Raw genomic sequence first — 27,411 nt, 5'->3', positions numbered from 1 at the left:
GAGTAAAAGTACAAGATAGATGGTCAAGATGAAAAAAATAATTGACAAGCAATTTTTAAGTACCTACCTATTAAACAGGAGGCACTGTGTGGAGATCTGAAGATATCAGTACAAAAGTAAGATACTCCTTTCCCTCAATCCCTCAATCTAACTTTTATAGAACTATAAAAAGTGACAGATTGAGCCAACAATGGCTAGAAACGTAAATTAAATATTATCAACAGCTAAACTAAAAAGTCGGGGATTGCCAGGATTTTACACAGAAAGATCACATATCACCATATGACCATACTGCATAGGGATAACATTGATGTCATTAACTATCATATTTGAAAACTGAAGAAAAATGATTATCTGAAAGAACACAAGACCAGAGAAAGACTCAGGTTATATTCTTCACTCTGTGATAAAATTATATAACTTCTGACAAGTCACTTAAAAGCCATGACTTCAGTATCCTCAACTAGCAGAATTCATAAACTGGGTTTGCTTAAACATCTGTTTCCTGTGAACAATTTAAGAAAGGTCATTTGCTTTCATTAATACCAATTTAAATGACAAAGTGCTCATAAGCACGAAACAGTAAGTAGTCATTACTCTTGAGTCTTGCCATCTTCTCCACAGTCTTACTAGTCATCTTCCCACCTAGGAAAATCTTTCTACCCTGGGACCCCTTTCTCCAAATTGATAACTGCCTCCTCTGGCTATTTCCTCCTCAGCCTGCTCTACTCATCTACCCTCCACCCAGAAGGTACCCTTTAGTCTCCCTTCTCTCTCTTTCCCCTAGTTCTGCCATTGTTCTTGGATGGGGTACGTCCATCTACTTCCCTGCAAGTCTATTCCCCATCCCACCCTCTATGGGCTGTCTCCCACTTTAGAATGTATGCTTTAGGGACTGTCTTTGATTTCTGTATTTATATCCTCTAAGAAATGATTAGTCCTAGGAACAGGGCAGCTAGGTGGCACAGTGAATAGAGTGTGCAGCCTGAAGTGAGGAAATCTACTCTTCCTGAGTTCAAATCTGGCGTCAGACATTAGCTGTGTGACTCTGGGCAAGTCACTTAACCCTGTTTGCCTCAGTTTCCTCATCTATAACATGAGCTGGAGAAGGCAATGACAAACCACTCCAGTAGCTTTACCAAGAAAACTCCAAATGGGGTCTTGGAGAGTTGGACATGAATGAAAAACAACTGAACAACAGGAACCAAAAAAGCACTTAATTAATGCTTCTTTATTCAGCAAAAACCTTTAACAAAAAAAATTTGAATTCCAAACATTTTATATTTTACAATTTGGGGTCAGGATTGTGAAGCTATGATTTCACTGAAATGGACACTCCTTCCACTAGTACAAATATCAACCCATCCATGCCTTTTTTACCTATTATGAGAATTTTCTATTTTATTTTATTAAATGTTGTCATTTTGGGCTCAGGATCATTTCTCCTGGATATTTGGATGACTGAAATCTATCTCCTGTTAATATTAACTTTACCTGGCTAAAATTTGATCCATAGAATGATAGTATTAGGGGAAGTTTGTTTTTGTTTTTTTTTTATATATATATTCCTGAGATAAGACATCAAAAGGGAGTTTGAACTTTGTTTATGGATGGTTCCTCCTGGCTCTGACCTTTGGTTAACTTTATGACATTGGAGAAAGCATGAGATAATGATTCCATATGACAAGGTCTGTTTGGCCACCATAAAGATGATTGTATGTTAAACATTATTTTTCTGTCTCTAGGACATAATTTTTCTCTATAAAAAAATTGATCCAAACCCTAATCTGGGTTCAGAGTTCATTTTTTAAGCTCTGAATCTGTGCTTAAGCATAATCAAACCTAGGTTTTGAACTCTATAATTTCTGCATTATGATAGCATTACTCAGTAGCTTGAGTTCACATGAACTCAGTAGGAAATATTTTTCCCATAACACACTCCATAAATTTTCCCTTCAGGATCCAATATGCTTAAACCTTCCTCTAGGTCCTTTAATATTGCATGGATATGCAGCAAACAGGCTAGTGTTTTAACTCATTCTTGCTAGACATCTAATTACTTAGCCACTTTTTTGGTCATACATTTCCTGGTATCTAAAACATAGACAATGGGCAAAAGAACAGAGTATGGTCCAGGATTAGTTCTCAAACAGGCACAAGGCCAAAAGGCTATCCAAAGGACTAACTCAGGGCAAAGTAATATATTAATATTATAGGCTTAAAGTATAAATATATTTATATATAAGACCAGTACTTACAACTCTCATTTCACATTCAGAATGGTATACACAAATTATGCATTGCAGAAAGATTAGAAAAGTAATGATTCCTACATTGACATTCATATTCCCAAGATTATTTCATTAAGATAAGGACCTTCTGCCTTATCAGAAATGTTTAGCACATAAAAGTCATTAAAAGCCATCAGCTAGGGAATGGCTGAACAAACAATGAAATATTATTGTACTGTAAGTAATAAAGAAAGAAATGTTTTAACAGAAACCTAAGACTATTTATATGAACTGACGCAGAATGAAGTAAGCAGAACCATGAGGACAATTTGTATCTTAATAACATTGTATAGACAGCTTCTGAAGACTCAAGAACTCTAACCACCTACCTCCTAACAGAGAGAAGATGGATTCAAGATGCAGAATGAAAGAGATATTTTCTGAAATGACCATTTCAGGAATTTGTTTTGCTTCATTAGCATATTTGTTACAAGGGTTTTATTTTCCTTCTTTCTTTTTCAATGGTGGAGAAGGGTTGAGAGAGAAGGGAAAAAATGCTTGTTAAAAATAAAGTTTTCTAATAAAGGGCCACGGAAAGATAGACTAAAAAATAATTGGAAACTAAATAATCTAATCCTAAAAAATGATTGGGTCAAACAACAAATCATAGAAACAATCAATAATTTCATTCCACAGAATGACAATAATGAGATAACATACCAAACTTACGGGATGCAGCGAAAGCAGTTCTTAGGGGAAGTTTTATATCTCTAAATGCTTACATAAATAAAATAGAAAAAGAGGAGATCAATGAATTGGGCACACAACTAAAAAAACTAGAAAAAGAACAAATTAAAAATCCTCAATTAAACACCAAACTAGAAATATTGAAAACCAAAAGAAAAATTAATAAAATTGAAATGAAGAAAACTATTGAACTAATAAATAAAACTAAGAGCTGGTTTTATGAAAAAACCAATAAAATAGATAAACCTTTGGTTAATTTAATTAAAAGAAAGAAAGAAGAAAACCAAATTACTAGTATCAAGAATGAAAAGGGTGAAGCTACCATCAAGGAAGAGGAAATTAAAACAGTAATTAGGAATTATTTTGCCCAACTATATGACAACAAATTTGACAATCTTAGTGAAATGGATACATATTCACAAAAATATAAATTGCCCAGATTAACAGAAGAGGAAATAAAATACTTAAATAACCCCATCTCAGAAAAAGAAATTGAACAAATCATTGATGAACTCCCTAGGAAAAAATCTCCAGGACCAGATGGATTTACATGCAAATTCTATCAAACATTTAAAGAACAATTAATTCCAATACTATATAGACTATTTGGGAAAATAGGTGAAGAAGGAGTCTTACCAAATTCTTTTTATTATACAAATATGGTGCTGATACCTAAACCAGGAAGAGTCAAAACAGAGAAAGAAAATTATAGACCAATTTCTCTAATGAATATAGATGCAGAAATTTTAAACAAAATATTACCAAATAGATTACAGCAACTTATAAGAATAATACACTACGACCAGATAGGATTTATACCAGAAATGTAGGGCTGGTTCAATATTAGGAAAACTATCAGCATAATTGAGCATATCAACACCAAAACTAACAGAAACCACATGATCATCTCAATAGATGAAGAAGAAGCTTTTGACAAAATACAACACTCATTCCTATTAAAAACACTAGAAAGCATAGGTATAAATGGAGTCTTCCTTAAAATAATAAATAGCACCTTTCTAAAACCTTCAGCAAGCATAATATGTAATGGGGACAGGCTAGAAGCATTTCCAATAAGATCAGGGGTGAAATAAGGATGTCCATTATCACCACTGTTATTCAATATCTTACTGGAAACATTAGCTTTAGCAATAAGAGAAGAAAAAGAAATTGAAGGTATTAGAATAGGCAAAGAAGAAACAAAGCCATCACTCTTTGCAGATGACATGATGATATACTTAGAGAATCCTAGAGAATCAAGTAAAAACCTACTTGAAATAATAAACAACTTTAGCAAAGTTGCAGGCTATAAAATAAACCCACATAAATCATCAGCACTTCTATATATTACCAACAAAGCCTAACAGCAGGGGATAGAAAGAGAAATTCCATTTAAACTTACCGTAGACATTATAAAATATTTAGGAGTCTACCTCCCGAAACAAACCCAGGAACTCTATGAACACAATTACAAAACACTCCTCACACAAATAAAGTCAGATCTAAATAATTGGAAAAACATCAGTTGCTCATGGGTAGGCTGAGTTAATAAAATAAAAATGACAATTCTACCTAAGCTAATTTACTTATTCAGTGCCATACCAATCAAACTACCAAAAAATTATTTTATAGAGTTAGAAAAAATAATAACAAGATTCATTTGGAAGAACAAAAGGTCCAGAATATCAAGGGAACTAACAAAAAGAAATGCAGTGGAAGGTGGCCTAGCAATTCCAGATCTTAAATTGTATAATAAAGCAGCAATCATCAAAACTGCTTGGTACTGGCTAAGAAATAGAATGGTGGATCAGTGGAATAGGTTGAATATGCAAGACACAGTAGTTAATGACTATAGTAATCTATTATTTGATAAACCCAAAGACCCCAGCTTCTGGGATAGGAACCCACTCTTTGAGAAAAACTGCTGGGAAAACTGGAAAAGAGTATGGCAGAAACTAGGCATAGACCAAAATCTCACACCATATACCAAAATAAAGTCAAAATGGGTTCATGATTTAGATATAAAGGCTGATACTATAAGCAAGCTGGGAGAGCAAGGAATAGTTTACCTATCAGATCTATGGAGAACAGAAGAATTCATGACCAAATAGGAGATAGAGAACATTAGAAAAAGCAAAATGGATAATTTTGATTACATTAAATTGAAAAGTTTTTGCACAAACAAAGCCAGTGCAACTAAGATTAGAAGGTAGAAAATTGGGAAAAAAATTTATAACCAGTCTCTCTGATAAAGGCCTCATTTCTAAAATATATAGAGAATTAAATCAAATTTATAAGAATATAAGCCATTCCCCAATTGATAAATGGTCAAAGGATATGAACAGACAGTTCTCAGATGAAGAAATTAAAGCCATCTACAGTCATATGAAAAAATGCTCTAAATCACTATTGATTAGAGAAATGCAAATCAAAACAGCTCTGAGGTACCATATAACACCTATCAGAATGGTCAACATGACAAAACAGGAAAATGATAAATGTTGGAGAAGATATGGGAAAATTGGAACACTAATGCATTGTTGGTGGAGTTGTGAAATGATCCAACCATTTTGGAGAGCAATTTGGAACTATGCCCAAAGAGCTATAAAAATGTGCATATCCTTTGACCCAGGATTAGCACTTCTATGGCTATATCCCAAAGAGATCATACAAATGGAAAAAGGACTCACATGTACAAAAATATTCCTAGCAGCTCTTTTTGTGGTGGCAAAGAACTGGAAATTTAGAGGATGCCCATCAATTGGGGAATGGCTGAACAAGTTGTGGTATATGAATGTAATGGAACACTATTGTGCTATAAGAAATGATGAACAGGCTGACTTCAGAAAAACCTGGAAAGACTTGTATGGTCTGATGCTGACTGAAGTGAGCAGAACCAAGAGAACGTTGTACACAATAACCGCCATGTTGTGCAATGACTAATATTGATAAAACTTAACCCTTCCCTTGTATTCAAGGATCTAAGACATCTCCAGAGGCCTCATGATGGAAAATGCTATCCACATCCAAAGAAAGAACTATGGAAGTTGAATTGCTATTTTTTTCTCTTCTGTTGAGTTTTGTTTCCTCTTTCTGATGGTTCCTCCTATTGGTTTTAATTTTTACTTACAACATCACTAATGTGAAAATATGTTTAATAGGAATGTAAATGTATATAGCCTATATCAGATTGTGCACCGTCTTGGGGAGGGAGGTAGGGAGCAAGGGGGAGAAAAATTTTAAACTCAAAAGCATATGAAATGATTATTGAGAAATCAAAATAAATTAATAAAAAATTTTAAAATAAATAAAAATAAAGCTAGGTGGCACAGTGGATAGAGCACTGGCCCTAAAATCAGAAGGACCTGAGTTCAAAACTGGCCTCAGACACATAATACTTTCTAGCTGTGTGACTCTGGGCAGGTCACTTAACCCCAACTGCCTCACTAAAGAAAAAAGAGTTCCCTATCTAATAAAATTATTAAGTAAAGTTTTCTAATTAAATTTAAGTAACTATATAAAACTGAAGACTTCCAAAGTTTTTCTCTGTCCAAAAAGCCACTTGGACCCAACCTCCCCACAAGAAAGGAAGGAAAAGGTAACAAAACTTTGCTGCTAGAGAAAACATTAGAGAATTATGGAACCATGGAATTATAGAATCTTAGAATTATCAGGGACTTTAGAATTAATACACTTAATCACCTCTTGCCTGGACTGTTACAAGAGGCTCCTATAGCTGATATTTCTACAGCTAGTCTTTTCCTTCACCAATCCATCCTCAATTTATATGCCTAAAGTATCAAACTGGGTCAGTCTCTGGCTCACAAAAATTCAATGGATTCCCAAAGGATAAAATACAAACTATTGGGTCTGGCATTTTAAAACCTTCACAGTTTGGCTCCAGCCTGTTGTTCCAGATTCAGTCTCCTTAACACTCTATGCTCCAGACAAATGGCCTACTTGCTGTTCTTCATATGTGACATCCCATTTCCCACCTCCATATCTTAGAACAAACCTTCACCTATGTGTGCAATGCTCTTCCTCCTCACCTCCACCTCTTGGAAACCACAGTTCTCTTCAAAGCTTAGCTCAGGTTCCAACTTCTTTCAGAAGAGCTTTCTTGATTCCTTTTTAAAGAAATTGGTAAGCCCTGCCCCCCCCACATTTATTTTGTATATATCTTGTATTTACTTATCTGTGAAAATGCTATATCCTCATTTGGGCAGCAAGACCCTACTATGTGCCAGGTACTGTGCTAAATCCTAGGGATTGAAAAAAAATGGTAAATAAAAATTCTTTGAAGATAGGAACTATCTCATTCTTTTATATCCCTATCTTGATAGTTCTCATGAGATATATCACACACATATATATATATATATATATATAATGAGACAGTTCTCATGAGATATATCTCATATATATATATATATATCCCTAGCCCCTAGCAGTTTCTGGCTCATAGCAGGTGCTTAATAAATCTTCTTCATCCTACAACATCCCTGGCCAAAATCTGTTTTCCTATAACTTCCAACCATCAGATTTAGTTCAGCAATGGCAACAAACTGGACTGGGGGAGTTGGAGGAAGGCTTGAGAGAGTGAAAAGTGGAGGATAAGTTGTAGGCAAGTTTGGAAGTGGAGAAAGTTTAAAGAGAAATACAATGAGTTCCATTTTGCACTTGATGAGTTTAAGATGTCTACTGGACATCCTAGTTCAAGATGTCTGAAAAGCACTTGGAGTTCAGCAGGGAGATTAGGACTAGATAAACGGATTTGAGAATCATCAGCATAGAGATGATAATTAAATCCATGGGAGCTGATGAGATCACCAAGTGAAGTATTCTGGAGAAAGAAGAGGAGAGAACCCAGGGCAGAGCCTGTGGGGACACCTTACTATTAGGAGGTGGTATCTGAATGAGGATCCAGCAAAGAAGATTAAAAAAAAACTGTAAGATAGGTAGGAAGACAGCCAGAAGAAAGAGTGTCACAAAAACCTAGAGAAGAGAGTATTAAAGAGAAAAGAGTGACCTACAGTGTCAAAAGCTGCAGAGAGGTAAAGAAGAATGAAGACTGGAAAAAGGTCATTGGATCTGGAATTAGATCATCTCTGATAACTTTGGCAAGAGCAGTTAAAGAAGGAAACCAAATAACAGGGAGTTAAGAAGAGAATGAGGAAAGGAAGTGGAGACACTTATCCCAGATGACCTTCTCAAGGAATTTAGCCACAAAGGGCAGCAAAGATGTAAGACACTAGTTAGCGGGAAGGGAAGGATCTAGTGAGGATTTTTTGAGAACAAAGGAGACAAAGGAATATCTGTAGGCAGCAAGGGAGGAGTCAATAGACCAGAGAGATTGAAGATAACTAAGACAGTGAGGATGACAAAGGAAGCAATCTGCTGGAGGAGACAGGAAGAAATGGGATGACTTGTGCAGGTGGAGAAGTTTGCCTGAGCAAATAATAAAACCCCCTTTTCAAGTAAGACAGGAGTAAAGAAGACAGGGGTAAAGAAGGAGATAGTAACACATGATAGCATAAGATGGTGAGGGCCTGCACCAGGGTGGTGGCAGTGCCAGAGGAGAGAAGAGGGATAATACGAGAGATTACAAATATAGAAATGACAGGCCTTTTCAGCAGATTGGATATAAGAGGTGAGAGTGAGGAGTCGAGGATGACACCTATATCATGAGCCTGGATGACTGAGAGGATGGTGGTACTCTCAATAGGAAGAGAGAGATTAGGAGGAGGAGAGGGTGTGGGGAAAGAGAAGATAACGAGTTCAGTTTTAGACATGTTAAATTTAAGATATTTATAAGATATCCAATTCAAGATGTCTAAGAGACAGAGATGAAAGCCTGGAAATCAGGAAAGAAGCTGGATGAATAGATCTGAAAATCATCTACATAGAGTACATGATAAAACCCTGAGAGCTGATGATATTGCTAAGTGAAATAGTATAGAACATTCTCACTTTGTTAAAAATAATAATGATGATGATGATGATGATGATGATTGCTCACATTTATGTAGTGCTTTAAAGTCTACAAAATACTACATATATGACGCCATTTGATCCTTACAACAATCTTACTTGATAGATATTATTACTGTTCCCATTTTACACAGGAAGCCAGAGAAAAATTAAGTGGCTGGCCTAGGGCCACACCTCTAGTAAGAATGCAAGGCAGGATTCAAGTCCAGGTCGTCTTGCCCCCAAGTCCAGTGCTCTGTTGTTTAATGTTTCTTCATGATTATTATAACAATCTCCTAAGTGAAGACACACATTTTGTTTTTGTTGTTGTTCAGTTGTTCTTCAGTCATGTCCGATTCTTTGTGACCCTATTTGGGGTTTTCTTGTCAAAGACAGTGGAGTGGTTTGCCATTTCCTTCTCCAGCTCATTTTACAGATGAGAAAACTGAGGCAAACAGGGTTAAGTGACTTGCCCAGGGTCATACAACTAGTAAATGTCTGAGGCCAGATTTGAACTCAGGAAGATAAGTCTTCCTGATTCCCGGCCCAACCCTCTATCTACTGCAACACCTACCAGCCTGTAAGACATACATTTTATATTGCTCAAAAGTTTCCTTGTTTCATTGAACAAAAAAAGAAAATAGATAGTCTGATAAACATTCCAGTGTATTTATTCACTGGGTCAGCAGCATGGTTCATTGGATGAAAAAACAAAATAGAATCTCAAAGACAGTGAATTCTAATAATAATTCTTACCCTTATTTGACGCATGAACTTAAACAAAATAAACAGGTTTGGTCCCTTTGGGTAACCAAACTTCCTAGCCAAAGTATTATCTGATTTTAGAAATAAATTGGAACCTCCCTAACTTGTGAAGTCCATGCATGGGTCTATATAAATAGATAATGGTTAAAAAGAAATTCTTCTAAGACTTCCAAAATGGGCAGCTAGATGGTTCAGTGATAGAGAGCTGGGCCTAAAGTCAGGAGGACCTGAGTCAAAGTCAGCCTCATACACTTACTAGCTGATGCTGAGCAACTCATTTAACCCTTTTTGCCTCGGTTTCCACATCTATACAATGAACTGCAGAAGGAAATGGCAAAACCACTCCAGTATCTTTGCCAAGAAAACTCCAAATGGGGTCATGGAGAGTAGGGTATAACTCAACAACAACAATAAGACTTTCAGAAATAATTTGAATGGTTAGGAGAATTCATCTGATAGTGAATGATATGCTATAAGAAGTTCCAGTGTACTAAGTTAATTAGTAATCCTCCAAAAATGTTTATTTTTACATAAAACTTAAAATTCTGTTAACTATAAGATTAATTTCTGTATTTGGTTCCATAGTGAGTATTAAAAGGAAGATAGTAATTCTACCTAGTAAATATCCAAAGCATACTCTCTAAACTTCTGTTGAAATCAACTGCCTATTTGATAGTTCAAGAACAGACTCTCATTTCTCTAAATGGAAGAAAGTTCTGATCTCTGCCATTTTCGGAAGACAAGTCTGCCAGCACAAATATGTTACTCTAATGACTAGATGCATGGGTAATGAGCTTTCAGAAGGGCAGGAATTCATCAGTTATAGTCCAAAAGCAAGTATTTTATCACTTTCTTCCCTTACATCTATGATTTACTAAGCGGTTAGTAAATGAGTTTTCATAACTTCAGAAGTTTAATTCAACTTTATTGTTAAGATTCTAACATACTCATAAAATAAAAAAAAATTCCAAATTATCATTACTGAAGCAAACAATACTTTTTGATTTGTTGACTGGCTCTCTATTCTATGACATGCCAATGAAGTAACTGACTTTAACTCCATAAAATATATTTAAATCCTAATATTTTTGACTTAATGATCCAAACGTTGGAATAACAGCACATTTCAAATTGTTTTAGTGAAGAGAAGTACCCAGTAGTGCATTATATAATGTAGCTACTACACTGTATACAGTACCAGCAACATTGAAAGAATAATCAATTGTAAAAGACTTAGCTACTCTGATCAATACAATGATCTAAGACAATTCCAAAGGACCCATGATGAAAAATGATACCCACCTCCAGAAAGAGAACTGATGAACTCTGAGTATAGAGTGAAACATACTTTTTTCCACTTCCTTTATTTTCCCTGCCCTGGATGGGGGAGGGAGGAGGGAAGGGAAGGGAATATGGCTAATATAGAAATATGTTTTGCATAACTTCACATGTATAATTGATATCATATTGCTCACTTTCTCAATGGGGGAGAGGCTAAAGAGAGGGATACAATTTGGGACTCAAATTTTTTTAAATTAATGTTTAAAATAAATAAATGAATGAATGAATGAATAAAATAGGTACTTCCACTTCCTATTCTCTAATTTTCTTCTTAACATTCCACAGTTTGGTTTCTGACTTTATCATTCAACTGAATATACCCCAGGCCTAGAGTCCTCGCCCTCTTCATCTCCATCTATCTCCTGGCTTCCCTCAAGTCTGAGCTAAAATCTCACCTTCTTCAAGAAACTTTTCATAATCTCCCTTTATGCTAGCACCTTGCTTCAGCTGATAATCTCCAATTTATATTTTATATATCTTATTTGAACATAGTTGTTTGCATGTTGTCTCCAGCAGGAGGCTGTAAGGTCATTGAGGTCAAGGACTGTCTTTTGCCTTTCTTTATATCTCCAGTACCTAGCACACAGTAAATACTTAATAAATGTTTGTTGACTGACTAGAAAATAGCTATCAGGGAACGTGGAGAGAAACACAAAGGAGTAATATTTATTTATAAGACTATAATGACAGGTGGGATAAAATTGGGAAGGGATTTAAATGCCAGACTGAGAATTTTGTAATTTACTTTATAAGCAACAAGGAATCGCAAAAAAAAAATTAATAGGAGAGTTACATGGTCAAACCTATGTTTTAGGAATATCAATTTGGCCTCTGTGGGTAGTATGCATTGAAGAAGGAAGCAATGGTAAGGGACCAAATAGGAGCTTTATTTCAATAGTCCAGGCAAGAGTTCATGAGTGCGATAACTAGGGTAAAGGCTATGAGAGTGGAGAAAAAGGGAGAAATTCAAGAGATGACATTGGGTAATATCTAGGACTTGGCAGTTAGATTCCTCATCTATAAAATAAAAGAGTTGTAGTAGACCTGAGGTACTTTAAATTCTAGATCCATCATCCTATGGCTGTACATAATGAAACTTTTGACAAAGTGAAGCGTAACCAAAAGTATATTTAAAATCAGAGGGAAACTTCAAGATGAATAAGCGCCCACTTTGCCAGTGCAATTGTGTACCTCACTATATAAACCCAAAACAACTTCTGCTTTTAATAAGCAGTCAAGGGAGAATAGCTTTCCTGATTACTAAACACTCTGAAAGTATGTTGAAATAAAAAACAATATATTAGCAATTCTTGGACTTTGGGGCAATTCCCAAAATAGAAGGTTTCTGCTCTCCCTTCAATTAAGTGATTTATTTCTGTGTGTAATTATGAAAAATAAGTCTTGATTAGAGATACAAATAATCTACTAAGTTAACTTAGGAAAACCAAACTATGCTCAAGAACAAACTCTTCCTTGTAAAGAACTTATTAGAATTTCTCATTTCTAAGATTGTAATGGGAATGTTTAAAATAACCAGAATGACATATTAGGAAGTTAGATTAAATGACTGAGGCAATACTAAATATTCCTATAGTAATATATAGATAGTAGGGAGATGATACTATTGAAACCTATCCTAAAAGAAAGATGAAATATTCAAATAAAGAATTTCTCCAGAGTTTAAATAATGCACAGTGATCATTTATGGGGGGGAATAAAAGGGAGAGGATGAATTTAAATTGCTATTTTGTGAAGCTCAAAAATCTAAATTAAACACTTTTAAGTTATTTTGGCACTGTATTTACCCTACTCCAGTTCATCCACCACTAAACTGTCAAATTGATCTTCCTAAAGCACAGATCTGATCATGTTACTCTGGCCCCAGGCCCATTCAATAAATTTCAGAGGCTTCCTTTTGCCTTGAGAAGCAAATATAAAATCTCTGCTTGGCCTTTTTCATAACCTGCAATCTTATTACCTTTCTAGTCTTCTTAACCTTTACTCCTCTCAACTTACTCTTCCCTCCAGTGACACTAGCCTCTTAACAGTTTCGTGAACAAGACACTCCATCTCCAGACTCAGTCTTCTCACTGGCTGTCCTCCATCCTTGGAATTCTCTCCCTCCTCATCTCTACCTCCTGGCTTCACTGGCTACCTTCAGGTCTCATCTAGTGCCTTCCCTCTAGGATTATCTCCAATTTACCCTATGGATATCTTGTTTATCCATAGTTTTTGCACACTATCTCCCTCAGGCTGTGAGTTTCTTGAGAGCAGGGACTGGTGTTTTTGGTTTGTTTGTTTGTTTGGTTTTTTTGTCCTTTTTTTGTGTCCCAAGCACTTAGCACAGTTCTTGATACATAGTTGGGCTCTGAATAAATGCTCGTTGCCTATCTCTCAAAAATGCTTTGACAAATATGACTATTAGCTTAGGAAATGCAAAAAAAAAAAATCATTGCTGACTATAGTGCTTTCTTTTTTTTTTTTTTTCCTGCAAGTAGGTGCTAGTGATAATGACTGGAAGGTTGTTCTTTTATATGTTAATGATGCAGGGTTTTTTAATCCTTTGAAAATTTATGTGTTAATGATCCTAAGTTCTAGGAGGATGAAATTTTTCAGGGACCAAAAGTTGTCACACATTTGCCTTCTGTTTAACTTCAAATTAGTTAATGCACTGATGAACAAAGAATGTTTTAGGGTTTGTTTTTTGTTTGCTTTTGGTCTTCTGCCATTATCTTTTTGTACCTGCAATGAAAAATCACTTCAAAACTATAAACAATTCACAGTATAACAAAGCATGTTAGGCCTCTGAACTATTACAGGCCCACACTCAGATTCCAAGGGACAAATCAGATAGCAACATACCCCTGCCTCAGGGAGGTCGCACACCTGGGCCCCAATAGAACCCTTCCCCCACAAGGAAGTGGTAGCACAGCCACTACCAGAGCCAGAGAACTCCTGGGCTAAATAACAGGTTTCTACTGCTCTAACAAAACTAGATAATTCCCTAAACACATACACTCATTATGTCCAGACCCCTTAAGACTTGGAAAGACCACTCTGCCTGTAGGATTCCCCAGTGTGGTAATGCTCTACTTAAGAAATACTTGTCAACAATCCTCTGTTAACAATAACTTTCCTTTTGGGTAGATTCTAGCTTAATCCACCAATGTAGGCTCCCTGATCCATTAGAAGCTCAGAATCATCACTAATCAACCTCTAGATCACCTGTACGAGAAGTTGTCTACTTCTGTGCTCTACCAGTGCTTGGGTTTTGGGAGCAGCTAGGTGGCACAGTGGATAGAGAACTGGCCCTGGAGTCAGGAGGGCCTGAGTTCAAATCCAGTCTCAGATCAGACAAGACACTTGACACTTAGCTGTGTGACACACTTGAGTCACTTAACTCCAATTGCCTAAAAAAAAAAGACTATGGATAAATATCCCATATGGGGTCATGAAAAATTTGACAACAGGGTTTCTGCATGCACAATGACCAAAAATTAATTCAAAAAACAAAAGCATAATAAATCCAAGGTGTTGCGAGCAGCACCTGCCCTTGTTGCATCAAGCAACTTCACTGCAGCCTTGGTTCTGAACACAAAGCATGCGCACTTTGCAATGTGCATGCCCTCACACCACACAATGCCAACAAATGCTGCTGAAACATGAAAAGGGGTTGCAAGTAGAAAAAAGTTTAAGAAGCCTTGCTCTAAACGACCAGCTTCAGCAGCACCAACTCACTAGACCTAAGCAACAGCTTTAATTCTGAGTCTATTTAGAATGATTCTTGGTTCCAAACTTTGCCCTCAGTCCACTGGACGTGAATCATGCATCCCATGAATCAAAGCATCTCACAGCCCCTAGCAAAGCCATTCTATTTATTTAGACAAAAGTAGAGTTTATCCTTAATAAGCAGGGTTGCAATCTGACAATAGTTCTATGATCTTCCTGCCTACCACATTCCATTTAGCCTACAGAGTGTTATTTAGAAGATGAAATGTCATCACAGAAGAGACACCATCTAGAACTTCATAATTTTTTTAATGTTGCTTGTACCTGGAATTCTGTTATACATCAAACAGTAATGAGAGGTTTAAAAAAAAGAAAACAAAATGGTAGCACGTTGGTGCTAGAAAAAAATTTAAGAAATCTAACCTATTAATTTCATTATTTTAGATAAGAAATTAAGGCCCTGAAGATTTATGTAATTTATTGACAGGCCACAGCTAGTCAATGGCACAGACTGAATTAAATACCATAGCCTACGATAACCACCAAGGTGGAACAAGATTGTATTTCCCATGACGCCTTGGGAAGGAATTTGACTACAATTCTCAGGACTTTAATTCCCATGGCTGGATATAGGACATATGCTAATGAGGCATGGGTTTTGTTTGCTGCAAAGAATCTTCTGAGAAAAGAAGCCTGTTCAGGAAATATCCAAGAATCCAAGACTTCCATTATGTTCCTGAGATGCCATAGAGTAAAAAGATCAGATATCCAGGGTAGCAGAGAGGGTGAGAATGGAAAGTACTCTGAGTGGAAACACAGGTGCTATGGAAGCAAATCTTGGCAATCCCAGTCTAGCTGTGCCATTCCTACCCACTTGTCCCACCTCCATTTTGGAGAATTGAGTTTAAAACAATCTGGTTGGTTTCCTCAGTTATCTTGGTAGAAATCAGGGAAGAGATTTCACTCATTCAAAAATAAGTGTTGAGGTGTGCTTTGCCATTGATTTGATTTGCAATTTGCTCCCATTAAATATTTTACTATTTCAATGTACAACTCCTGCCTAGCCTGTTAGTATATTGACTACTCTATATTCAGACCCAAGTTTGATTCTCAAAGTTCCCAACTTCAGGGTAGCTGGAGCCTTGAGCTAAAGGAAATTATTACATCACCTACAATGCAGGTTACACAATAATGAAAAATTTTCTGTTTCAAAGTCAGGTACTCCATCCAAAAACACATGGTACAAATTATTTTTAAAAAGTGAGGCAAAGTCTTCCTTTAGACATATCCACAACAAGCAATGTGTGAAATAAGAGTAGATGGATGAAGCTGATGAAGAGGTGCCAATGCTCCATGGTGCTAATGATGCAGAAATAATATTTAATTAACAACTAATAAGTCAAAGGGCACTAACAGCAACAGTAACTTGCAAAGAAGGGTGAGAAAAACAAGGTTATTTTGGTTTTAATTCACTAATTAATTTTCCAGATAAGCAGCCTTTTTATCCTATCCAAGAGGTCAAGTAGCTGCTCATCTGCCTCTAGGGGGAAGAGGCAAATCATCAAAAAAAAAAAGCCGACATCAAGGACTTTTTTCAGGGAAGTAAATCCCAAAGAAACTGACTGGGTCAATGCCCATTTAGTCCAATGTCCTACATTATCTAAACTTGCATCTAGCACAAAAAATGTTGAATTATATTTACACAACTTCTAAAGGGTACCTAAATGTCATCCCATTCCCCATGCTCTATTTTAAAAACTAATGAAATTATATAGTACATTTTAGAAAGATTTCCATAACAAGTATTCCACCACTTGAAGTATATAGCTGTCTAGTTATTAGGTGTGGGAGGATCTCATCTTTCCAGAATGACACATTCCCCATGAAAGCTGAACTAGATATTCCTTTAATTACTACCTTCTAAGGGAGATAAAAGTTTTGTGTACTATAAACTGGTACAATCATTCTTATACTCTTCTGTGAAGACAACTGCATAATATCTATTCAACTTTTAATAACCTGTACTAATGAGAAATGAGGACCAAGGACAGTGATATATGACCAAAATTATTTACACTATTTTATTATATTTAGATTATATTGTTATATTTTCATTTGAACATGAGAATTCTGATGTTCAAAAATTTATGAAACTTTAAACAAAATCTCTTTGTAGTATGTAGGTGACCCAAGGTTCATTAATCAGTCAATCAATAACTGGAGTTGGGAGATGAAGTATCTTTCTTGAGGAACAAGGAGGCTAGTGTCTGTGGATCAAAGAGTATGTAAGGTATAAAGGGGTTGTAAAGGTATAAGAAGCCTGGAAAGGTAGGAAGGGGGCATGCTGTAAAGGCCTTTGAACACCACATAGAGGATTTCATATTTGGCTGTGGAGGTGATAGGAAGCCACTGGATTGATTTGTGCAGTGCGTTTAAGTGTGTGTTGGGAAGTGACAGGGCCAAACCTGTGGTTTAGAAAGATCAATTTGATAGTTGAGTAAGGATGGACTAAATGGGAAGAGACTTGCGGAAGGAAGACCGACTAGCAGGGTATTGTAATAGTTCAGGCATGAGGTGGTAAGAGCCTGTGCCAGGGTAGTGTCAGTGTCAGAGGAGAGAAGGGAGTATCCTAGAGAAATGTTACAAAGGTAAAATAACAGGCCTTGTCAACAAATTGAATGTGGCAGTGGGTGGGGGCATGGAGTGAGAGAGAGAAGGATGACACCTAGATGTGTACCCTCTGCAGGAGTAGGGAAGTTAGGAGGAGGGAAGGGTTTGGGAGAAAGATAATGAATTTAGAGGTCTTTCTTGATACTCCCAGGAGAATCTACCTAGGTTAATTCACCCAAGTGTTAATCTATCCCACTTTCCATCACTGAGTATTTCTTTTATATATACCCTCTATTTACTTATCTGTGTATCTATTATCCTTCCCCCTAGTAGAATGTAAGCTTCTTGTGGGAACTTTTACATATGTATTCCCAGCACCTAACATTCCTGTTATAATGGTACATTGTAGGCACCGATGGACTCTTAAGTTTCCTTCCAGCTCTAAATCTTAATAAATAGTTATCTGTCTTCCTTCCGCAAGTCTCTTCCCATTTAGTCCATCCTTATTCAACTATCAAATTGATCTTCCTAAAGCACAGGTTTGAACCTGTCACCTCCCACCAAATACATAAACACACACACTGCACAAATAACTCCAGTGACTCCCTATCACCTCCGTGGTCAAATATGAAATCCTCTATTTGGTGTTCAAAGGCCTTTACAGCATGCCCCCTTCCTACCTTTCCAGGCTTCTTATACCTTTACAACCCCTTTATACCTTACATACTCTTTGATCCACAGACACTAGCCTCCTTGTTTCTCAAGAAAGATACTTCATTTCCCAACTCCAGGTATTTTCACTAACTGTCCCCCATGCCTGAAACGCTCTCCCTCTTCATCTCTATTTCCTAAATTTCTTGGCTTCTTCCAGCTCCCAACTAAAATCCCACCTTCTATACAAAGCCTTTCCCAATTTCCTTATCCTAGTACCTTCCCTGTATTGATTATTTCCAGTTTATCTTGGATACAGCTTGTTTGTACATAGTTGTTTTCATGTTGTCTCCCCCATTAGACTGTGGGCTCCCTGAGCATAGGATTGTCTCTTGCCGTTCTTTGTATGCCCAGCACAATGCCTGGCACATAGTAGGCACTTAAAATGTTTATTAACTGACTCTTGAAGGAGGTGGCACTTAAGCTGAGACTTAAAGGGAGAGTTCCAAGACACTGAAGTGAAAAGAAGCACATTCTAGTCATGGGGGACAGTCTTTGCAAAGGCTTTGACACAGACAATGGTTCCCCAGCAAAGGCTCTGAGACAGACAATGGAATGGAGTGTATGGAAACAGTAAGTAAGCCAGTTTGGCTGGAATGTAGTTTGCAGAAGAGGGAGTAATATACAATGGGGCTGGAAAGATAAACCAGAGCCACATTGTGTAGGGCTTTAAATGCCAAACAGAGGACTCTGTTTTTCAATCTTAAGGCAATTGAGAGCCTTGGGATGCTTGAGCAGAAGAGCTACTTGTTTAAACCTGTGCTTTAAGATTATCAATTTAGCAGCAGTGGGGAGGATGGATTAGAGATTGGGTCAGACTGGACAATAGGAGACAGATTAGAATGCCAATGAAGTTGAGCCTTAAAGGGGAGCTAGGAGTTTCTAGATACTGGGGTTAGAAGAAGAGCATTCCAGTCATGGGAGAAAGTCTCTACAAAAGCCCTGAGACAGAAAGTGATCCAATAGACCAAGTGAGAAGTATCTAGGGCCTGGGCTGATGGTGGTTATATGGAAGTAGAGAAAATGTGATAGATACAAGAGATCATTTGAGGAGGTAGACAAGACTTGATACTTGTTTGGATACTGGGAGATAGAGGGGGTGGAGCTGAGTGAGCAAAGAGTCAAGAATGACCTTTCAAGTGCAAACCTGGGTATATGATAGCGCTACCCTGAGCAGAAACAGACTAGTTAGGAGAGACGGTGAGTTTAACGGGAAAGAGGGTGAGCTCTGTTTTGGATATGTTGAGTTTCAAATGCTTGAGGAACATTATCCAGGTAGAAGTATCTATGGAATAATTTAGAGACTATGGCAGTGCAGTACAAGCTCGGGCATCTACTACCAAAGATGAAAGATATTATAAGTACAAGGACAGGGACAACCTATGAAATTCACTAAGAAACACCTGTAGGTAGGCCTAAATTCAAATCAGACCTTAGACACTTACTAGCTCTATGACCCCGGGCAAGTCACTTAGCCCTGCTTGCCTCAGTTCCTCATCTGTAAAATGAGTTGGAGAAGGAAATGACACACCACTCCACTAGCTTTGCCAAAAAAACACCAAATGGGATCACAAAGAGACAGGACTGAAACAACTCAATAACAACAACATAGAACTAGGACTCAAATCAAGTCCTTTGCCTCCAAATTAGGTGTTCTTACCATTATGCCACATTAACCCCTCTACCCTTGTCATCTATTCTGGATTCACCATGAGTCTCCCCACCTCCTAGAAGCCTCGTGGTTAAAGTGTTGTCTTTCTCAAAGAGAATAGAAAATAGCCATACGCCACACAGTGAAGCACCTCGTGGCCATATCTAGCAAATATGCTTCCCCAAAACTTTTAGGATAATAAAAGCATGTGATAATATGATAATACAATGTTTTTATGATTATCCTAAAGGAAAACAAAAGGCTATCACATGGTATAAACCCCCTATCCCAATAAGAACATTGTCATTCTCTTAACTCTCCAGCAAAAAAATCTCCCCCACCACCCCAACACACACACACACACACACACGTACACAATGTGTGATTTTCATCCAAGTTTGGAACCTCTTTCCTATGGGGTGACCCTTTTGAGACTTGAGGTTTTTACTTCCATATCCAAATGTGTATTGCTTCATAGGATCAGGAGCTGGTAAAGACCACAAGACAAATCTTGTCCAAACCTTGAGCATGTATAATAAAATGCCAAACAGAGGACCTTTAAGGTAGGCTGCACAAAAAAGTAGCACCTGAGACTTAACAGGAAGGTATGTAGGCAGGTTATATGACCCATACAGCTTTTTTGCTTTTTTTTTTTTTTTGGTGAGGCAATCAGGGTTAAGTGACTTGCCCAGGGTCACACAGCTAGTACGTGTCAAGTGTCTGAGGCTGGATTTGAACTCAGGTCCTCCTGACTCCAAGGCCAGAGCTCTATCCACTGTGCCACCTAACTGCCCCATAGGTTAACATCCATATAGTTATTATTTTTAGGCAATTGGGGTTAAGCGACTTGCCCAGGGTCACCAGCTAGTACGTGTCAAGTGTCTGAGGTTGAATTTGAACTCAGGTCCTCCTGACTTCAGTGCCAGTGCTCGTTCCACTACACCACCTAGCTGCCCTCCCCATAAATCTTAAAATGCTACTCTTCTTCCTGCAGTGTTTGCATCCTAACAAGAAAAAAAAAGTGAAGACAAAAGGAAGAACAGTAGTAGAGTTTGGGCTATCAGGAGGAGAAGGCACTCCGCAGCAGAGAGAAAGGCTCCTGGGACCTTGAAATCATACCCAATAAGCAGCTAGAGATAGTAGCACCTGAAACTGAAATAAAATACCAGCCTCAAGTGCTAATATATTTATAGTTCACACCCTTCCTTGGAGGCTTTCACTTAATTGTTTGGAAAAGGTCACCTGCTGGGCGGCATACTATAAGAGGAGTGAAAACAAATAAGAGATTGTGACTAAACCCTCCAGAGGACACTGTCACCGGCTCTGCTTAATTATATAAGAACTTGGTGCTTAGGGTACTGCTTCTTTTACCCTATTTGAATACCTTGGTATAGTGGCTGGAATGCCAAAGAGGCTCGAAAAAAATGCTACAAGATATACCAACTCCCCCCAAACAAATATGTGTATTAAGCAGCGCAGTACAATAAATATATAAGGAAAATAGTTTTTCCATTTAATAAATAGATTCAAAAGGTGGTGGCATTTGGCCAACAGTTCTGGCCTCACCCACAAGACTGGCCTCTTTGAATTTCAACAGCACTTTGACAGTGAAAGAAAAGAAAAAGAGAGAGAGGGTGGATTTGAGAACCCCCAACACTTCTCCCCTCCCTTCCCTGAATGCAAAGTTTTGTTTTGGGTTTGTTTGTTTTTTTCAGTTATTCAATAGGGGAATCAATCCTTACTCTTCAGGAATACTCTACCAAACCCAGACTAACTATTAAGCTTCTTTGGTAGAATACTGACAAATCACAAAAGCAAGATAAATCTTTGTTGATTCTGAGTAGAGAAGACTGTTACAGATTTAGATTCTACAGCGGAGAAAAAAGAATTCAGCAAACAGGTTGGATAGTTGACTGTTCCAGAAACCTTGAAGTCACTTAAACTTTTCTGGGCCTCATTTTCTTTATCTGAAAAATAGGAGATTTAGACTAGATTTCTCTTACAGTCATTTCCAGCTCCCAATTCTATGAAGCTACATATACTAGGAAATTAAGTAATTTCTCTCAAGAGGGGCACCCCATAGCAAAGAGGATCCTAACCTGGATGGAATTAATTAATAAGCTCCAGACCCTACATACAGAGACATCTTAGTGTATTAGTAAGAGGAGCACTGGGTTTGAAGTCACAGGACCTGGTTTTAAAGCCTCATTCTGCTGCACAAATTACTTCTTTTCAAATGAGCTTTAATTTCTTCATCTGAAAGACAAGGAGACTAGCATTGAATAAACCCATCTAGAAGTCCTATCTAGATCTAAATTCTATGGTGTTCTGAAAAATAAAAAACAATTTCAACACCATTTAGAATAATTATTGTAAATATGCTGTAAAAAGATAAGTTCTCAACAGAATACTTGCTCGTGTATCAATAATTCCCTGGGGGTTTTTTCCCTTCTTTTTATGTAGTACTTTAAGGTTTTGGCAAATTGCTTAACAAATATTATCTCATTTTATCTTCACAACAACTCTGGAAAGTTGGTAATATTATTATTATCCCCATTTTTACATATGAGAAACTGAGACTGACAGAAGTTTAATGACTTGCCAAAGATCAAAAAGCTTATGAGTGTCTGAGGCAAGATAGATGCTCAATCGAAATGTTTAATAATTTCTATATGAAAGTGAGAAAGCAAAGTTTAAACCAAAAGCAAGATGGTCGTTTTCATCGAATGGAAGCCACCTGATCATTCATTCCATCACAAATTTGTATTTATTGAATTTTTCAAGGCTTCTAATTTTCTTAAGAGTAGACTGCAAACTGTAGGACTACCTCTGGTTAATTAATAGACATTTTTACTTTAAAAAATTACATGGAGAGAATAGTAATAGGTATAATAGTTAATTTTATATTTCACTGATTTAAAAACAAAATGTGCAGGGAGTCATGTGGTTGTCTCCCTTCTTTTCCTAAGAGGCCTCATTCTCAGTTCATGAAATGCATGGCCCTTTAACTAAGAATCAGAATTGTTAATAATGACTCTAAATTGAAGAAACACCTTCAGAGTATCATATAAATACATTTATGTCATCAGCAAATAATATATGTGTGATGCAAATATTTATATTTAACTAGAAATGCAATCCTCTTTAAGATACTGCAAAGCACAATCTTGAGCTACTTTACTTGGACTAACAATTACAAGATTAAAAACTGAATGAAATTATGTTCCAATTAAAAGGATGATAATAACTCTTGAGGAAAAAATTGCATATTTTGTGGCTCAAATTTTAATTATATCAATGTCCTCATATTACCTAGTTTGACCATTTCAATATACGCATTGATATTAGATACTAACTACCAAAAATATGCTGATGGAGGGCAGAACAGGTCTTGACCATTCAGATCAATTGAACAGGCCTTCATTAAGCACATACAATGTGCTAGACACAATTAGACACTGGGGGTTGTACTAGATCATAGATTCTTAACTTATTTTGTGTCATGGATCCCTTTGACATTGTGGTGAAGTCTACAGAACCCTTGTTAGGATGATGTTTTTAAATGCATAAAATAGCATATATAAGATCACAGATGAAAGCAATTATACTGAAATACCAAAATATTCTTTAAAAGATTCACCGACCCCACAGTAAGAAGCCCTGGATTATCTAATTAGTAAATTCCTTTTCCAGGACCTCAATATCCTATGATTCTAAATGGTATTGAATCTAATTTCAGTATAAAATTGAGTGAGACAATGTAAATGACAGCATCTTTCAACCAAAAATTGTTATATGACATTTTTGTGAAATGATAGAAAAATCTTACTTAGATGATTAAACTAAAGTTCAGGGGCAACTTGGTTAGCTAAAATACTCAGTAACGACTAAAATGGCAAAAAAAAATCTAGATTTTCCACTTAATCCCCCAAATTGCCCAACAGAAATTCATCTTCAAATGTAACAATTAGTAAACAATTAGAGGCAAGAGAATCTTATATGTCTACAATTATTTGGGTTTTCACTTTTTACTTCCCATTTCATGCATCATAAATTTTGTGGAGTAATATTAGGCAATAATTCAGTTGGTATTAACTACCTACTTCTAATAATTATGTTTCTAGGGATGCTTTTGAGCAGAACCATCTTCATTGAGAAAGAAGTACTATATTTTACTTTACCTGGTGTTTTTTTAGTTGGTTTGGGGGCATAAGTGAATTAAATAGACTGAAGCCAAGATAGGGATTTGGACCTCACTAGCTTTCAGTCATTGATCATAACAGGGATGTTAATGTTATTCTTAATTTATAGCTGTATTTCTTATATTATGAAAAGCTTATTTGCAACTAAATCTAAAGAACAAAGCTGACGGTTAACTCAGGCCCAAAAATGGATCACTTAGCAGTTTGAAGTTTCTAACAATTTCACAAATGAGCATTTTATACACAATTTGTCTTGATAACAGAATATTATGAATGGACATAATAATTTTATGGTATCACAAATATTTTTTAAGGATTATCTATTTTAACATCCAAAAAGCTTGATGCTTTTTTTTTCCCTGACAAAGACTTCATCCTGCTTAATTGAGAGAAAACCAAGAATTTATTATCCATCTCCTTTCTTCCACTCTCAGGGTCACCACACCAATGTCAGCATTCATCTCTTATTTTGTACTATTATAATAACGTCCTAACTGGGTTGTTTGTTTCCATTCTTTTCTTTCTCTAACCCATCTTTCACATAGCTATCCAAATTACAATCTTCAAGAATTGATCGGAACACATTACTCCCCCATTCTAGTATCTCCAATGGCTCCCTACTTTTACTGTAGTTCACTCGTGTCTGACTCTTTGTGACCCCATTTGGGGTTTTCTTGGCAGAGATACTGGTTTGCCATTTCCTTCTCCAGTTCATTTTACAGATGAGGAAACTGAGGCAAACAGGGTTAAGTGATTTGCAGAGGGTCACACAGCAAGTAAGTATCTAAGGCCAGATTTGAACCCAGGAAGACGAATCTTCCTGATTCCAAACCTGTTTTATCTACCGCACTACCTACCTGCCCTGGCTCCCTATTGCCTCTAAGCTAATATGCAAGTCTAGTCATTTAAAGCTATAGATCCATAGGTTTAAAATTTGAATGAACCCCTGAGATTATTTAGTCCAATCCCATTGTTTCTCAGATGAGGAAACTGAGGAAACAGAGAAGTAAAGTGACACATAGCAAGTGACTGAACCTAGGTATAACTAAAGAGAATATCAATAAAACATTTAGATATGGAAGTCCAGATAAACTCTATAAATTATACACAAGTCATATTGCATCCATTCGTATGACAATAGTTAGAATTAAACAGTTAACAAAATGTTATGTTGCATATTACAGGCATATTTTATTTTATTTATCCCAGTTTTATACCCACTCCCACAAGTCCTCAGGCTCTTCAATGATGAATTATATGCCTTATGTGCTATGTGAAAGAGCCATGACAATGAAGTGGTTTTAAAATTTTTGTCCAATTAAAATATAAACCCATATACCTTAAAGTCATTTCTTGCAATTATTCTATGTTTATTTACTTAAAGGGGAAGTAGGGAGGGGCATTTAACACATGAAAAAAGCAAAATGAAACCAAGGTAAGTATGAAAAAATAATTTTAGTCAAGCCTCACTTAACCAAATCTAGACTAAACTCTCAATGTTTAATTCTCATTCAAAATTCACTCACTTGTCTAAACCTCTAAGTAACCAACATACTCTCTTTCAAATGAACAAGGCTAATTTTATGTCCAGCAATAAAATAATACCAAAATCCAGTGATTGATTGTTTTAAAAAAAAATAATCTAATTATAGGCCTGGACTAATCAAGTTTTTAAAATGCACATAACTTACATCCAAAGGCTGTAATCCAAAATTTATGAAATGTTGCATGGTATTACAAAAGGAAATAAATATAGCAGAAACATACTAAACATGTTTGTCTCCTAAAGAGACTACTAAAATCTCTGCTACAAGAAAACATTTAGTTGTGGCATATAAAATGTTTAAAAATCACAAATAATTTGTAATTAAGTTGTTCACATTCCCCAACCTTGCCCTTAACATTTTAATTTAAATAAATACTTTTGCTCTAAATTTCTATCCACAATTTGATGTTTCCTTGAAGCACAAATGCTCCAGTAGGCAGGAAACATTTTCTCTTTAAAGATTACATAACTTCCTTTTCCCAATAATGCTACTACAAGCTAATATCTTAGTGACTTTAAATCAAAATTACAGCAACTGCAGGGGAAAAAAAAAGGAATGAGACTACTAAACATTCATTTTCAGCAAGGAATGGGCACTTTACATCTCAACTTCCAGAGAAAAGCAACTCAGGAATGACTTCACGAATAAATTATCACAGCAACTATAAAATACCAGCTACTTCACGTTAATCCAAAGCACACACTTCAGTTTCATACCGTTGTTAAATACAATTATGCCGTCTTACTCATAAAAGTAAACAAAAAAAAAAAAAAAATACAGCACCGGCTGAGGCACGAACTAAAGAGCTGCAAAGTGCTCGAACTTTGATCAATTTTCCTAATTCTCACACCCCACTGCGGAGAGAAAGCATCAAACACAAGCTTGTGACAGGGGATGAATTCCCCTCAGCTACCAGGGAAAGAGACAACAGCAAGTTCTGTCGGGGGGGCGGAAAGTCTTTCTACAAAGACTTCAGTAGCACCGCCCCCTCCCCCCCCAAAAAGAACACAACTCATAAAGAACAATCTCTCACCACCCCCTTAACTCCATTCATTTGCTTCTCATTTCCCTTCCATGGGTTACTTTTTGGGTAACCAAAAGAGCTGTTGAAATAGATTTCCAATGCTAGGGGGTGGGGTGGGGTGGGGTGAGGGGTGTGGGGGCTCTGAAGTTGTCAGTTCTATCTATCAGAAATAATTTTTAAAAGAAACACCTACATGTTTTCCATTGCAGAGGAGATTTAACAAAGTAATCCACAATCAAGATGGGGTCTGCGTCCCTCCCCCCCAAAAAAAGATTATTCTCCTGGACACCTTTCAAAAAAAAAAATCCGGCAAACGTTATCTTCACCGTGGCAGAGGATGCACCAGCGACCACAACCTGCAGCGAGTCAAACGCAGCCCCACGCGGCTCCAGAAGTAGCAGCAGCCGGAGGATGAACTGGGGCTTTTTAATAACCTATGAAACCCAAGGCTCGGGCCCACCCCCTAGACTGTCCTACTTTGCAGGAGACTTGGGGCATGCGGACTGCTCCCTTCGGAGAGCAAAGGTCTGGAGGCGGGAGAGAGCCAAAATAGAGAAATGAGGGAAGGAGGTGGTTAGAGTCCGGTGAAATCTGCACACTGAACAACGCACCCTGGAGTCTTGAGGAATCAAGAGCCACCCCCAGAAAGAGAGGAATTGGGGGAGGGCCGGGGCGCCGAGCAGGGAGCACCCCTCCCCACTCAGGCTCGGTTCTCAAGGGTCCTCCCAGAAAAGGGACGAAACATGGACGTGCTGAGCGAGCAAGGCTGCCCTCCCTCTAATGCGCAGCGCATCTTCACCTCTCCAGCTGAACGATCTTGGCCTCCTGGCGCTCGCGCTCGCGCTCCGGCTCGGGCTCGCGCTCCGGCTCGGGCTCGCGCTCC

General features: G+C 37.1%; 1 protein-coding gene across 2 annotated transcripts in view; it reads right to left on the bottom strand.

The window, feature by feature from the left end:
- The window catches only part of NAPEPLD (N-acyl phosphatidylethanolamine phospholipase D), a 67,204-nt gene extending 39,847 nt beyond the window's left edge, over positions 1-27,357 (bottom strand). The window contains exon 1 of one of the 2 annotated variants that reach the window (XM_027838807.1): positions 27,328-27,357. Coding sequence is in view for 1 of the 2 variants with exons in the window: in XM_027838805.1 (XP_027694606.1) it covers positions 26,722-26,732 (11 nt within the window). In the remaining variant the exon portion in view is untranslated. Of the gene's footprint in view, positions 1-26,721; positions 26,810-27,327 lie in introns of those variants that run through there. The other variant, XM_027838805.1, reaches the window with a different exon arrangement.
- Between the last annotated feature and the right edge of the window lie 54 nt (positions 27,358-27,411).

This window comes from Vombatus ursinus, unplaced genomic scaffold, assembly GCF_900497805.2.
Source record: "Vombatus ursinus unplaced genomic scaffold, bare-nosed wombat genome assembly UNPS02014830.1, whole genome shotgun sequence".
NCBI lineage: Eukaryota > Metazoa > Chordata > Mammalia > Diprotodontia > Vombatidae > Vombatus > Vombatus ursinus.
The sequence above is the reverse complement of the archived record's forward strand: the minus strand, read 5'-3'. Positions and strand labels throughout refer to the sequence as shown.